This window comes from Rutidosis leptorrhynchoides, chromosome 2 (genome assembly GCF_046630445.1).
Source record: "Rutidosis leptorrhynchoides isolate AG116_Rl617_1_P2 chromosome 2, CSIRO_AGI_Rlap_v1, whole genome shotgun sequence".
Classification (NCBI taxonomy): Eukaryota; Viridiplantae; Streptophyta; class Magnoliopsida; order Asterales; family Asteraceae; genus Rutidosis; species Rutidosis leptorrhynchoides.
In genome coordinates this window covers 710,931,041-710,943,079 of record NC_092334.1, presented here as the reverse complement: position 1 = coordinate 710,943,079, position 12,039 = coordinate 710,931,041, and the positions used below count along the sequence as shown (strand labels likewise).

Here is a 12,039-nt window from a genome sequence, read left to right as displayed (position 1 = left end):
TTATTGTAATTGATGTTTTTGCTTGGTGAAAAGTAGTTAGTTGTATTCCTTGTCAAAATACCTTTCCAACGATATAAGATACTTGTTTTGGATGTTTACGGTTTAGGATTTATGGGTATTTGAAGTTGGATTCGTGCTTGAGTGTGAAAACTGCCAGAATTCTCTGCACAGGTAATGGCGCGGCGCGCCATATACCCGCGCGGCGCGCCAAAGTGGTCTGTCCAATTTTGTCGATTTTTGAATAATGTTTGCTATGCTACGCACCCCCGATCAACATGAAACTTGGCCAACATGCTCATATATGATTTCTAAGCTCAGGAAAATAGTTCGGGACCCGACCCGACCCCGTTGACTTTTTCGTTGACTTTGACCAAGTTTGACTTTTAGTCAAACATAACAAAACACTTATGCAATCATTCTAATCTTATTTTATACTTGATTCTTGCGTGAAACTTGACAACGTGATTCACATGCTATATATTCGAGTCGTAACGAGCCATAGGACTAATTGAACACTTTAACCTAGCGTGTTTACCGATATTGATATAAACCTACTTGTTTAGGTCAAGACTAGCATTCGTTCTTGCACACATTTACTTGTTGAAGTACTTTTACATACGTGCACTCAAGGTGAGATCATAGTCCCACTTTTACTCTTTTGCACTTACATTTGGGATGAGAAAACATAAACGTTTCTTTTTGCTAAGTGAACACAAGTACAGGAAAACAAACATTCTACATACGAGTTTGAACAAAAATCCTCAATTCGATTATCATTAGTTACACTTGCCGGGTGTAAGCGAGAACTTATGTTATATGGCCATATGGGTTTGACAAACCCTCATTCAAACGGTTCGCTACCGTTTACGAATGAAATATATTTTCGTGAAACAGTGTATGTTCTAACACTATTGTGATGGGGTTCTATGGAAGGAAAGTTAAGCATTGATAATTGGGTGCTCGTGAAACAAACTTTTGGAATGTATTACTATTATATCAATGTTACAAATCTTGTGGTTCACTTGTACTTACTTACTCAAACCTATGATTTCACCAACGTTTTCGTTGACAGATTTCTATGTTTTTCTCAGGTCCTTGAACATTTGTGTGATACATGCTTCCGCTCATTACTTTTGATACTTGCTTGGATGTCGAGTATACATGCATAGTTGGAGCGCCTTTTGGCTACTTTAAATTGTGTCGCATAGGTTTCATTCGTACGTTAAACATTGTAATGTAACTAGTCTTTTGAACTACATTTGTAAACTTGAAACATCCTTTTACTTATGAAATAAATGCGACATATTTTGGTCAAACGTCATGATAAAGACTTATGACCACGTAACGGGACCTAAGTAGTCGGCGCCGTCAAACATGATTTGGTCGGGTCGCTACAAAAAACAGGGTTTGCTACAAGTTGTAAAGCTAAACTATTATCACAAAAAAGATTAATTGGTAGTTCAACATTGGTATTCAATTCAGAAAGCAAATTTTTAATCCAAATAATTTCACAAGCTGTAGAACCCATAGCCCTATATTCAGCTTCTACTGAAGACCTGGAGATTGTAGCCTGTTTTTTACTTTTCCAATAAACCAAAGAATCACAAAAATAAACCAAGTATCATGTAACAGATTTTCTGTCAATCTTGCATTTAGCATAGTCAGAGTCACTATAAGCATGCAACTTAAGTGTATTACTTTTAACAATCTGAACTCCTTTTCCAGGAGCTCCTTTCAAATATCTCAAAACCCTAAAAGCCAAATTAAAATGTGACTGCAATGGTGCATGCATATATTGACTCAAAACTTGCACAAAATAAGCAATATCAGGTCTAGTAAGAGTTAAATAAATTAATCTTCCTACTAGTTTTTGATACTCAGTAATATTTTTGAGTAAACCATCTTTACTACTTGGATTACATTCAACACATACATTGGATTCAATAGGACTGCCTATAGGTTTACACCCAAACATTCCATAATCATTTAATAGCTCAAGACAATACTTTCTTTGATTCATGCAAATACCAGAGTCATTAGGTAAAATTTCAATTCCTAGAAAATATTTCAAAACACCAAGATCTTTTATCATAAATTTAGTTTTAAGAAAAGCTTTAAACTTGTCAATTTCTTTAACATTGTTACCAGTTATAACAATATCATCAACATAAACAAGCAAAGCAATAAACACATCATCATTTACTTAACATATAAAGAATGATCACTAACACTTTGTTTAAAGCCATGCTCAACCAAAGCAGAATTTAATTTAAAATTCCACTGCCTTGGGGCTTGCTTTAATCCATATAAAGATTTGGTTAACTTGCAAACTTTAGTATCATTACATGAAAAATAACCTTCAGGTAATTTCATGTACACCTCTTCATGTAAGTGCCCATAAAGAAATGCATTATTAATATCCAATTGATAAAGAGTCCAATTATTTTGAACAGCTAATGTAATAATACATCTAACTGTTACATGTTTCACAACAGGAGAAAAGGTTTCATCATAATCAATTCCCTCCTTTTGACTATATCCCTTTGCAACAAGTCTAGCTTTATACCTCTCAATCTCTCCATTTGATTTATATTTAATCCTATAAACCCATTTATTACCATTAGGTTTCCTACCATGAGGAAGATCAGTAATAATCCATGTATTATTCCTATTAAGAGCTTCCATTTCTTGATTCATGCCTCTACCCAGTTACTGTCCTTAGAAGCTTCAAAATTGGTTTTAGGTTCATAAGATTTGTTCAAATTAGAGGTAAAACATCTATTTTCAGTGTTAAGAAAAGAATAATTAACAACTCTTTCAATTCCATAATTAACTTTTCCCTTAACTAAAAAATCAACAAATTTCTTTGAAAAAACAGATTCCCTGGTAGACCTCCTTACAGATTGAATGTGTGCAGGACTAGTGTGAATATTTGAAAAATTATTGCCCTCAGGAGATGATATGTTATCCATGGGAGTTGCAGAAGTACTTTGACCATCACTAGGACAACTTTCATTACTAGGAGATGAATCATCTCTTGTAATGTCATCATCTCTAGTGGAGCCTGTAGTACCACTACCATCACCATCATATTCAGCTCTCCCTTCATCATTGGGACTTAAGGTGTTTTGGTTTGTTGAAAAAATTTGATCAAACAAATGTAAATTATTTTTATCAGAAGTATCAGCATTAAAACTCTGATCAACAGAATCAGATTTCAAAGGAAAAATGTTTTCATAAAATTTTACATCTCTAGAAAACAGAATACTTTTATTTTCCAAATTTAACAATTTATAACCCTTTTGAACATTACCAAAACCAACTAAAACACACTTGTAAGACCTACTTGAAAATTTATTTTCAGGATTTAAAACAGTTGCATAACATAAATATCCAAAACACCTCAAATGAGAGAGACTAGGTTCTTTTTTAAACACACATTCATAAGGGGTCTTTCCAGAGAGCACACTTGAAGGAGTCCTGTTAATTAAATAGCAAGCAGTTAAAATACAATCACTCCACATATTTAAAGGTAACCCCCTTGAAACATAAGAGCTCTTGCTACATTAAGCAAGTGTCTATGTTTTCTTTCTACAATACCATTTTGTTGAGGAGTATATGCACAAGAAGTTTGATGCACAACACCTTTTGCTTTTAAAAAATTATTCATTCTGTAGTTCATAAATTCAGTTCCATTATCACTTCTTAAAACTTTGAAATTTTTATTAAACTGATTTTTAATTAAATTGATTACAGCTAAAACATTATCAAAGGTTTCTTCTTTAGTTTTCAACAGAAAAATCCATACAGCCCTTGAAAAATCATCAACAATAGTTAAAAAAAATATTTATACCCTTCTTTACTTTGAATTTTGAAAGGACTCCAAAGATCTAAATGCAACAAATCACCTAACTCTTGTGACTTATGATCACTAAGAGGAAAGGGTTCCCTGGTTTGTTTTGCCTTATGGCAAATATCACAGGGACAATTTTCTTTAAAATCTTTTAAATTCAGTTTTTGTTTTAAAACCTTTAAGACTTGATCAGATGGATGACCAAGTCTTGCATGCCAAAGTTGAGCAGTAACATAATGAACACATACATTGCAAGACATACCCAAATTATTCAAATTTTTCTCATCAAACATGTAAAGACCTCCAGACTGACTACCAGTCCCTACTGTTGTCATTGTTCTCAAGTCCTGAATAAAACATTTATGTTCATCAACGCTAATAGTCAAACTACTATCTTTAGATAGCTTAAAAATAGATAATAAACTAACACAATATTCTGGTACAACCAGAACATCATGAAGTATGATATTATTTGATAATTTTAAATTTCCCACTTTAATGACTTTAGCTTGAGTTCCATTTGGATGACCAACAGTTAAATTTAGTTTAGAAATATCAACCAAATCAATTAATCCAGTTTCAGATACAGTCATGTGTTGATTTGCTCCAGAATCAATTATCCAACCTTGGCTTTTATTTTTCATTTTATCATTAATGTGACTATTGAAGAATCTTTTAAAATTAGTATTAAAGAACACATTATGATTAACAAAATGTACCTGCCATGTTGACACTAGCATCAACAGAAGTTGTATTGTCATTAATCAAACTTAGAAGCTTCATCAATTGATCATGTGTAAGACTTGCAGGAGCAGAATTCACACTTACAGAATCATCTTTATTAGAAACACTATTATTTTCATAAGATTTATTTCCAGAATTCACATTATGTTGATTTCCATTAACCCTTCTTCCGAAGGATGGTGGATAACCAATAATCTCAAAACATCTATTAATGGTATGACCCAACTTATTGCATTTCATACATTTTAAAGTTTGGTTTTGACTTCTGTTATAATTATTATTATTTTGATAATTTCTAGAATTATTACCAGCCTTATTAAAAGTATTATTAGATTGAGCCACAAATGCATTAGCCTGAGTTTTACCAATTTTATCAACAGAGATTCCTTTATGTGATTCTTCTCTTGAAATAATAGCATAAGCTTCTTTAACATCTAGAACAGAATCTCTTAACAAGATATTACTTATAACAGTAGTATATTCATCACTTAAGCCCATTAAAAATTGCATTAATTTTATCATCTTTTTATGCTCTTTATGTGATGTGCCTGCTTCACAGGAGCAAGCAACAGCACCACAAGTACAATCTGGTGAGGACACCATTGCATCATATTGTTTCCACAATGTATTAAGTTTGTGATAATACTCAGAAAGAGTACTATCATTCTGTTTAAGTGTATTGATTTGTTGATGCAAATTAAAGATAATTGAAGTATCAATTTTATCATATGTCTCCTTAAGTTCATTCCAAACATCTGTAGCATTAGTTGAAAAAATGTGACCACAATACAGATCTTCAGTAACAGATCCAAGAATCCAGGATAGTACAATAGAGTTGCACCTATCCCATTGAGAGGCAAGAACCTCATCAGTTTTACTTCTTAAAACATAACCATTAATAAATCTCATTTTATTTTTAGTAGAAAGAGCCAATTTCATTGACCTACTCCAAATATTATAGTTTTCTGTTCCTTTTACTTTGATTGAAGTTATTGGTGTTCCAGTTGTATCATTAGAATGAAGATAAAGTGGATCACTAAAATTCAACTTATTAATCTGTGTAGCAGAAGTACTATCACCCATTTTAACACACAAAGCAAGACAAACAAATAAGCAGTAACAAAACAAGAAGAGAAAAAACACAAGAAATTGATTAACTAATCTGAACTGTGCTTGATCAGGTTTTCACAAGTTTCAAGAACTTGGATCAAGAGTTGGGCACGGTAATTAATTAATCAAAACAGATAATCAACTGCACACATATAATAAACAGTAAATCAATTAGGAAAGCCAAATAATATGAATAAACACGAGACTCCCCTTTGAAGATCAAGAAGAACCAGAGAAAAGAAGAGATGATCAGCGGAAGACTTCAATTGAGAGGCAGAAACCCTAACCCTAATTTTGAGAAAATTAGGGTTCCAATATCAATCACCACTCACAATACACAGGTCGTTAATCGAACCCAAAGAAAACACTCTAGATCTTCAAGAAGCCTTAATCAACGGCAACAAACACCAGAACACGAACAAACCCTAGAACTTCAATCGAAACACAATCAAGAGCGTACCCGCTCTGATACCATGAAAACTTAATACAAACGAACAATAATCTTCACTAATCAATCAAAAACACGATTACACAACAAAGAATCAATCCAGAAATCACAATCTACCAAAATTACCACAATCAACTCGATACTCACATCAAACGAGTATACAAGAATAATAACAAACACTCAATCAATAACACAAGATGTGTATTGATGTCACAAACACGAAACAGAAATCTGGAGAATATGAAGATTGATCAGAGATTGATTAATCAAAGCTGCAGAAAATGTTGAATGAGAATGTTAACCCTAAAATAGAATATATGGTCTTCTTTTATAGTACCCGACTTGTAAACTGGAACATTTGTTGGGCTTGCAATCACAATATGGGCTCATCTCATATAATTGGGCTTGACTAATGAAATAGATAGCTGAACTTTAGCCCATTCTGGAATAAATTAATCTTCAAGACTTCTTTTATTATAAGCAATAATAATTTAATCTTCAACAAAAAAACCAAAGCTTTATTGATTGAAATCCAGACTGCAACTCTTCAAGAAACTGCTACTCAGCAACTAAGAGCATCATCCTTTCAAAACCTGTTACAATTCTAGAAAACACCACAAATAAGAAATAATAAAACAATATTATTCAAAATAAGTTTGAATGAAATATTATTTTGAACATATATGCTAGTTAGACATTTTATTCAAAGGAACTAACAACTATGTTGTCGATAATACATTGCCAGTGACAATTAGTTCCTATTAATTAGTTGAACGTCCAAATTGCAAGAAGGGTAACCTACCCTATTGTTCCTAAAGAACATAAACATCCATATTTTAGCTCATCGGGTCTTTAGCCTTGTTTGGGTTTTTTCAATAACCCTCTATATAACATCTACTTAAAACAATATCATAATATTATTGCATAAAGACTGGTTGTTTATTAAGAATGTGGCATTCACCAAAGTACAAAAAAGATATTTCATAATAAATTTCGTGTTTCTATTTCTAGCTTTGTGTTAAATAGTGAATACCATAAACACATGTCTATTATAATGTGTCTGCCTTATTTTAGTAAATAATTAGTTATTTTGTATTTAGTTATTGTCATACACAAATCTAATTGGATATGCGGTGAACATAAAGGCAAGGATGTGTTAATGTAACGCCCACTATATCGTGAGACTGCACAATGGTGCGCTACACAGACATCTTGCGCGTCGCGTAAGGTGTCTCGGTAGTTTGGACAGTTTTGATAACATGATTTAACTTAAGGGGTTGAAAATGTAGAATGTTAGAAAACGTGACAAGGTTAGAATATAGGCTGGAAGCTTCATTTGTGTGTTTTCAACTCCCATAGACATTTTCCCAATTCACATACATGTTTTTAATGTTTTTAATTTTTATTACATTTTACACATTTAAAAAAAAAATTGCGTCAATACACTGCCACTTCGGACGAATATTTATTTGAATGCAGGGTATCACGTTCGAACACCAAAAAATTTCGATGTGTCCCCAAAAAAATGAACTGTATTCGAACAACATACATTGTATTCGGACAATCTGACGTTCGAACTCAAGTTCGAACACAATACATTGAGTTCGAACAAATTCGTGATAGTACTTTCTGACGTACTTATTATTTGTTGACATTTTCAGTCAAAGTATAATAAATTGTATGACATTATGATTAAAGATATAATCGGATTTTCTAGTTAAGATTTTTATGATATTTTCTGATGTTATAAATGTATGAATTGGAACCCTTTTATGTTCTAACACATTGTACTCTGCAAGTAACTGGAGCAAATTTATGTTCGAACGAAGAATAAAAGTGAGAGTTCGAACAACTTACTGTTCGGATATCCAAGGAAAAACAAACACGATTGATTATTACAACCATCAAGATAAGCCCACTGTGAGGCCAAAAGCCACATAAGTTGTTGCAAACTATCATCATATTCCGCCTCTTTGATCATTTCGCTTATCAATTTTCGGGTAGACCTCGAATGTCCAACCTGGTTAACTTCATCTTGACTTCTCACGACACAAAGCAGACTGGAGAATACACGTCAGACTTGGAATACTGTATCCAATTTTAACGTATTTGTGACGACAGTCTAGAACTGGCAGAGGTAGTGGTGGGGGTGGTGGTATGATTTGAGGTTGCGATTGAGGGCGTGGAGGTATGATTTGAGGTTTCGATTGAGATGAATTGATAGGGGTACCAAATAGTTCGGTGTCTGAAAGCTCAGAATGAAATGACCAATCATCTTTTATTTTTATTGCGTTTTTATATACTATTTTGATTTTTATTATTTGTATTATGATATCGTCTTCTCATAGGACATTGTATTTAAAGAGGTACTATCTTTTGTGTCACATTAAGTTCGAATATAACGGTGTTCTAATACCATTAATTTTATTCTTTCTTGGAACCATTTTATGTTCTATCTCTGTACTTCTGCATGTATTCGAACACAACAATGTTCGAATTTTTTTTAAATACTGAAATCTTATTATATCGAATCTAATCTTGAAGCGATGTTAGATAAAGCTGCTATAATGATAAAATCTTATCCTTCAAAATGTAAGAAAATTTTGGAAAATCTTATTCAGAAAATCTGAAAATCTTTTCCAGAAAAATCTTATCCTGAAAATCTTATGGCAAAAATCTTAGCATAAATGTATGTACTTAAAAAAGATTATGAGCGAATTCTTTTAGATACAACTTTGTTACAATGAGTTCACATATTATTGCTCTAACACCATAATATCCTCATTTTTACACTACAAATATATATATATCCATTCCTATCTGATTTTTACAAAATATATTTATTTCTTTCTTCTCTTAGACCTTTAATTTCAACTCATGATGGATTCCGACTTGACGATGGTTCCTGCCGGTGAAGGATCGAGTACTCCCGGTCCTTCTTCATCCACTAAAAAACCTAAGCGTTTCGAAATCAAAAAGTGGAACGCCGTCGCTCTGTGGGCTTGGGGTCAGTAACAGTAACGAAACCCTAATTTTGATTTTATTCTATTTTTTTTATTCAACGTTTCAATTCATGTCATTAATTTGTTAATTGGTGCAGATATTGTTGTGGACAATTGTGCTATTTGCAGAAATCACATCATGGATCTCTGTAAGCGCTTTTTTCACATATCTATCGATCTCTATATAAGTTTGAACAAGTTTTATGCTTTAATCTGATGTGTTTTGTGTAATTAGGTATCGAATGCCAAGCTAATCAGGCTAGTGCCACTAGTGAGGAGTGTACTGTGGCTTGGGGTATGGTTTCTCATCTGAACACTGCTTTTAAAAATTAATACAGTACTTGTGTATGTCAATATTGATACAAATAATAGTCTATTGTTGCTTATGTACTTGTTGTATATTAATTTACATTGTTTGGTAACATGTATTTTGAATATTTGACAATTTGCTATTGTATTTCTGAAATAGATGCCAATGGAAAGAGTGTAATAATACCAATTTAGCTCGGAAATTGATTTAAAATAATTTTGTTAATGGTTGTCTAGAACTTTAGGCTGATCATGGGATGACATGTATAACTAGTAAACAAGACCTTGAGGCTTTAAAGGCACCTAGATATTTATTTTTGGTTATTAGACACATGCATAGTGAGAGGCTGTAGTTTGACAGCATAAACTGTTAAAGTTGGTAATGGACTTTTGATTATTGTTACATGTTAGGCTTTTTTTTATAGGAAGGCAAATGTATAACCTACCCCACATAATATATAGTTGTGTACCTTCACACACGTAATTACATTATCTCATAATGAGACTTGAACCTACAACCTCTTTATTGAAAGATACTCAGATACCGTTAGGCTAAAGACCCATTGGTGATTAGTCTTTAAGCTTAGCCACATACATGATTGTCCAAAGATGATTTGTTTTACCATTTGTTTTTAACAAGAGAAGGGTTGAAGTTTTGAGCTTTTCGTTCAAACCAAGGTAAGTGGGTTTTAGTCTTCCCTCCTAAAAGACTACCATGCACCCATTTAAACAACAAGCAATTTGAGCGCTGATGCCAGACTTCGAATCAAGGAGTGTAAACTAGCTTTTGGATGACCCATTCTTATTCTTAAAGTTCACTTTTGGATTCCAACAAATAGGTAGGTTTGTGGACCTGATAGGAGATGATTTTCGAGGGATTGCGATAGAGATTTTTGGATCTTTTAGAACAACTACCACATACAATGTTACCCTACAGCTATATGGTCATGTAGCCTACTACCCTCTTAAAATAATCTTGCAAATCACTCCCAAATATATGTTATTGGTTCAACATCTAATTAATTTCATTCTCAATAACAAATATATTGCCAAATAACATAGGTAAAGGTAGAAGGTTTTTTCTGTTCGGGCTACCCGAGATGGCGAGTAATCCGACCCCATACTCTGATGTACGCAACCTAGCATGATTTACTCCCTGGTTGTTTCATCACAAAATATTCGTCCTAGACAAGATTCGAACATGGGACCTTTTGCAAGGAACTCGGGGCTCAAACCACTGGGCTATCTTGTGATGGTTTTGCCAAATAACATAGCAATCTAAATAATATAAATAAAATAAAGTAATCATTATAAGCGCGAACAAAACATATTAAATATATTGTTCATTGACTTCATGTTCAATTACATATCATACTTCCATCGACTTCATATCCAATTAAAAATTATTATTCTGTATAAGAAAATGTATGCCAGTAACAAATTGCTCACAAGTTGGTAAACTATATATCTCAGCCTCTTTCGTTGAGTCTTGACCAAGTGTTTCCCAGCTATATTAGACATACCTAGACTGTTATAGCATAGGCACAGAAGATATCTTCTCTTCAAAGCATATTCGGTATAGATATACTTGCAAAATATTTCGAAATTAATCTAAATTATCAACGCACTGTCATAGTGTCATGTCTTGATTGCTTATACAGCCAAATTACTCATTTGAACACCCATATTTTGTGAATCTTGTGATCACCAACTTCTGCCTTATTCCCAATGGTTTCTCTAACATTTCAACTGTGTGCATGATGTTTTGTTAACTATATTCTCAGGGCTTTAATGTTTTCCGAACTGTACACTTGGGGCTCTTTGTGTATTAATGAATTTACATTTACATGTATACAGGTGTTTGCAACCATGCTTTTCACTTCCACTGCATTAGTCGTTGGCTGAAGACCCGTCAAGTTTGCCCTCTAGGTATACCATTATATTATAATTCACATTATTCTGCCCCTCATCTCTCTTTATCTCTACACACTCACACACACACACACACACACACACTGCATCTTAAACGTGCTAATTGGATGAGTTATTCTATGTTTTTTTTTTCAGACAACAGCGAATGGGAGTTCCAGAAGTATGGTCATTAGAGAACTCACTGTCAGCTATTGGCATGAAGGAAACCTGCAGTTTACTGGATAGGAGAAACATTTGGCTTTTTTTTTTTTTTTTTTTTTTTTAATGTAATTTCATTCTGAGTTGCCGATGATGACATCGTTTTCAACTAGTTTAGAGGACATGTGTGCAGTATCTTGAACCCTATTTCCATTATTAATGATCTTTCTGTTTGCGTTATTGCCAGTGGCGAAGCTAGAATTTTAAATCGTTGGTGTCAAAAACATCAATTACCAATTTAAGATGGAAAAATTAGGATAGAGTTTTAGGTGTTGTTTGTTTTCCTGTCTGCAGACCTTATTATGTCTTATGTCTGCGCGCCGGCAGACGTTTTTACTGCAGACAGTTTGTTTTTCTGAAGACATAAGATAAAATAATGTCTTATTATGTCTACTGTCTCGCAGACTTAGAAATGTGCTTCTAAGTGCTGCAGATAGAATTAA

The 12,039-nt window shown here is 33.2% G+C and overlaps 1 protein-coding gene across 1 annotated transcript; it reads left to right on the top strand.

Annotated features, from left to right (window-relative positions):
* The first annotated feature begins 8,864 nt into the window (after nucleotides 1-8,864).
* On the top strand, nucleotides 8,865-11,776 carry LOC139894206 (RING-box protein 1a). Its single transcript, XM_071877418.1, has 5 exons — nucleotides 8,865-9,162; nucleotides 9,256-9,306; nucleotides 9,393-9,452; nucleotides 11,324-11,395; nucleotides 11,534-11,776. Exons 1-5 carry the CDS (start codon nucleotides 9,033-9,035, stop codon nucleotides 11,569-11,571), a joined length of 351 nt encoding a protein of 116 aa, XP_071733519.1. The 5' UTR covers nucleotides 8,865-9,032; the 3' UTR covers nucleotides 11,572-11,776.
* The last annotated feature ends 263 nt before the right edge of the window (nucleotides 11,777-12,039 follow it).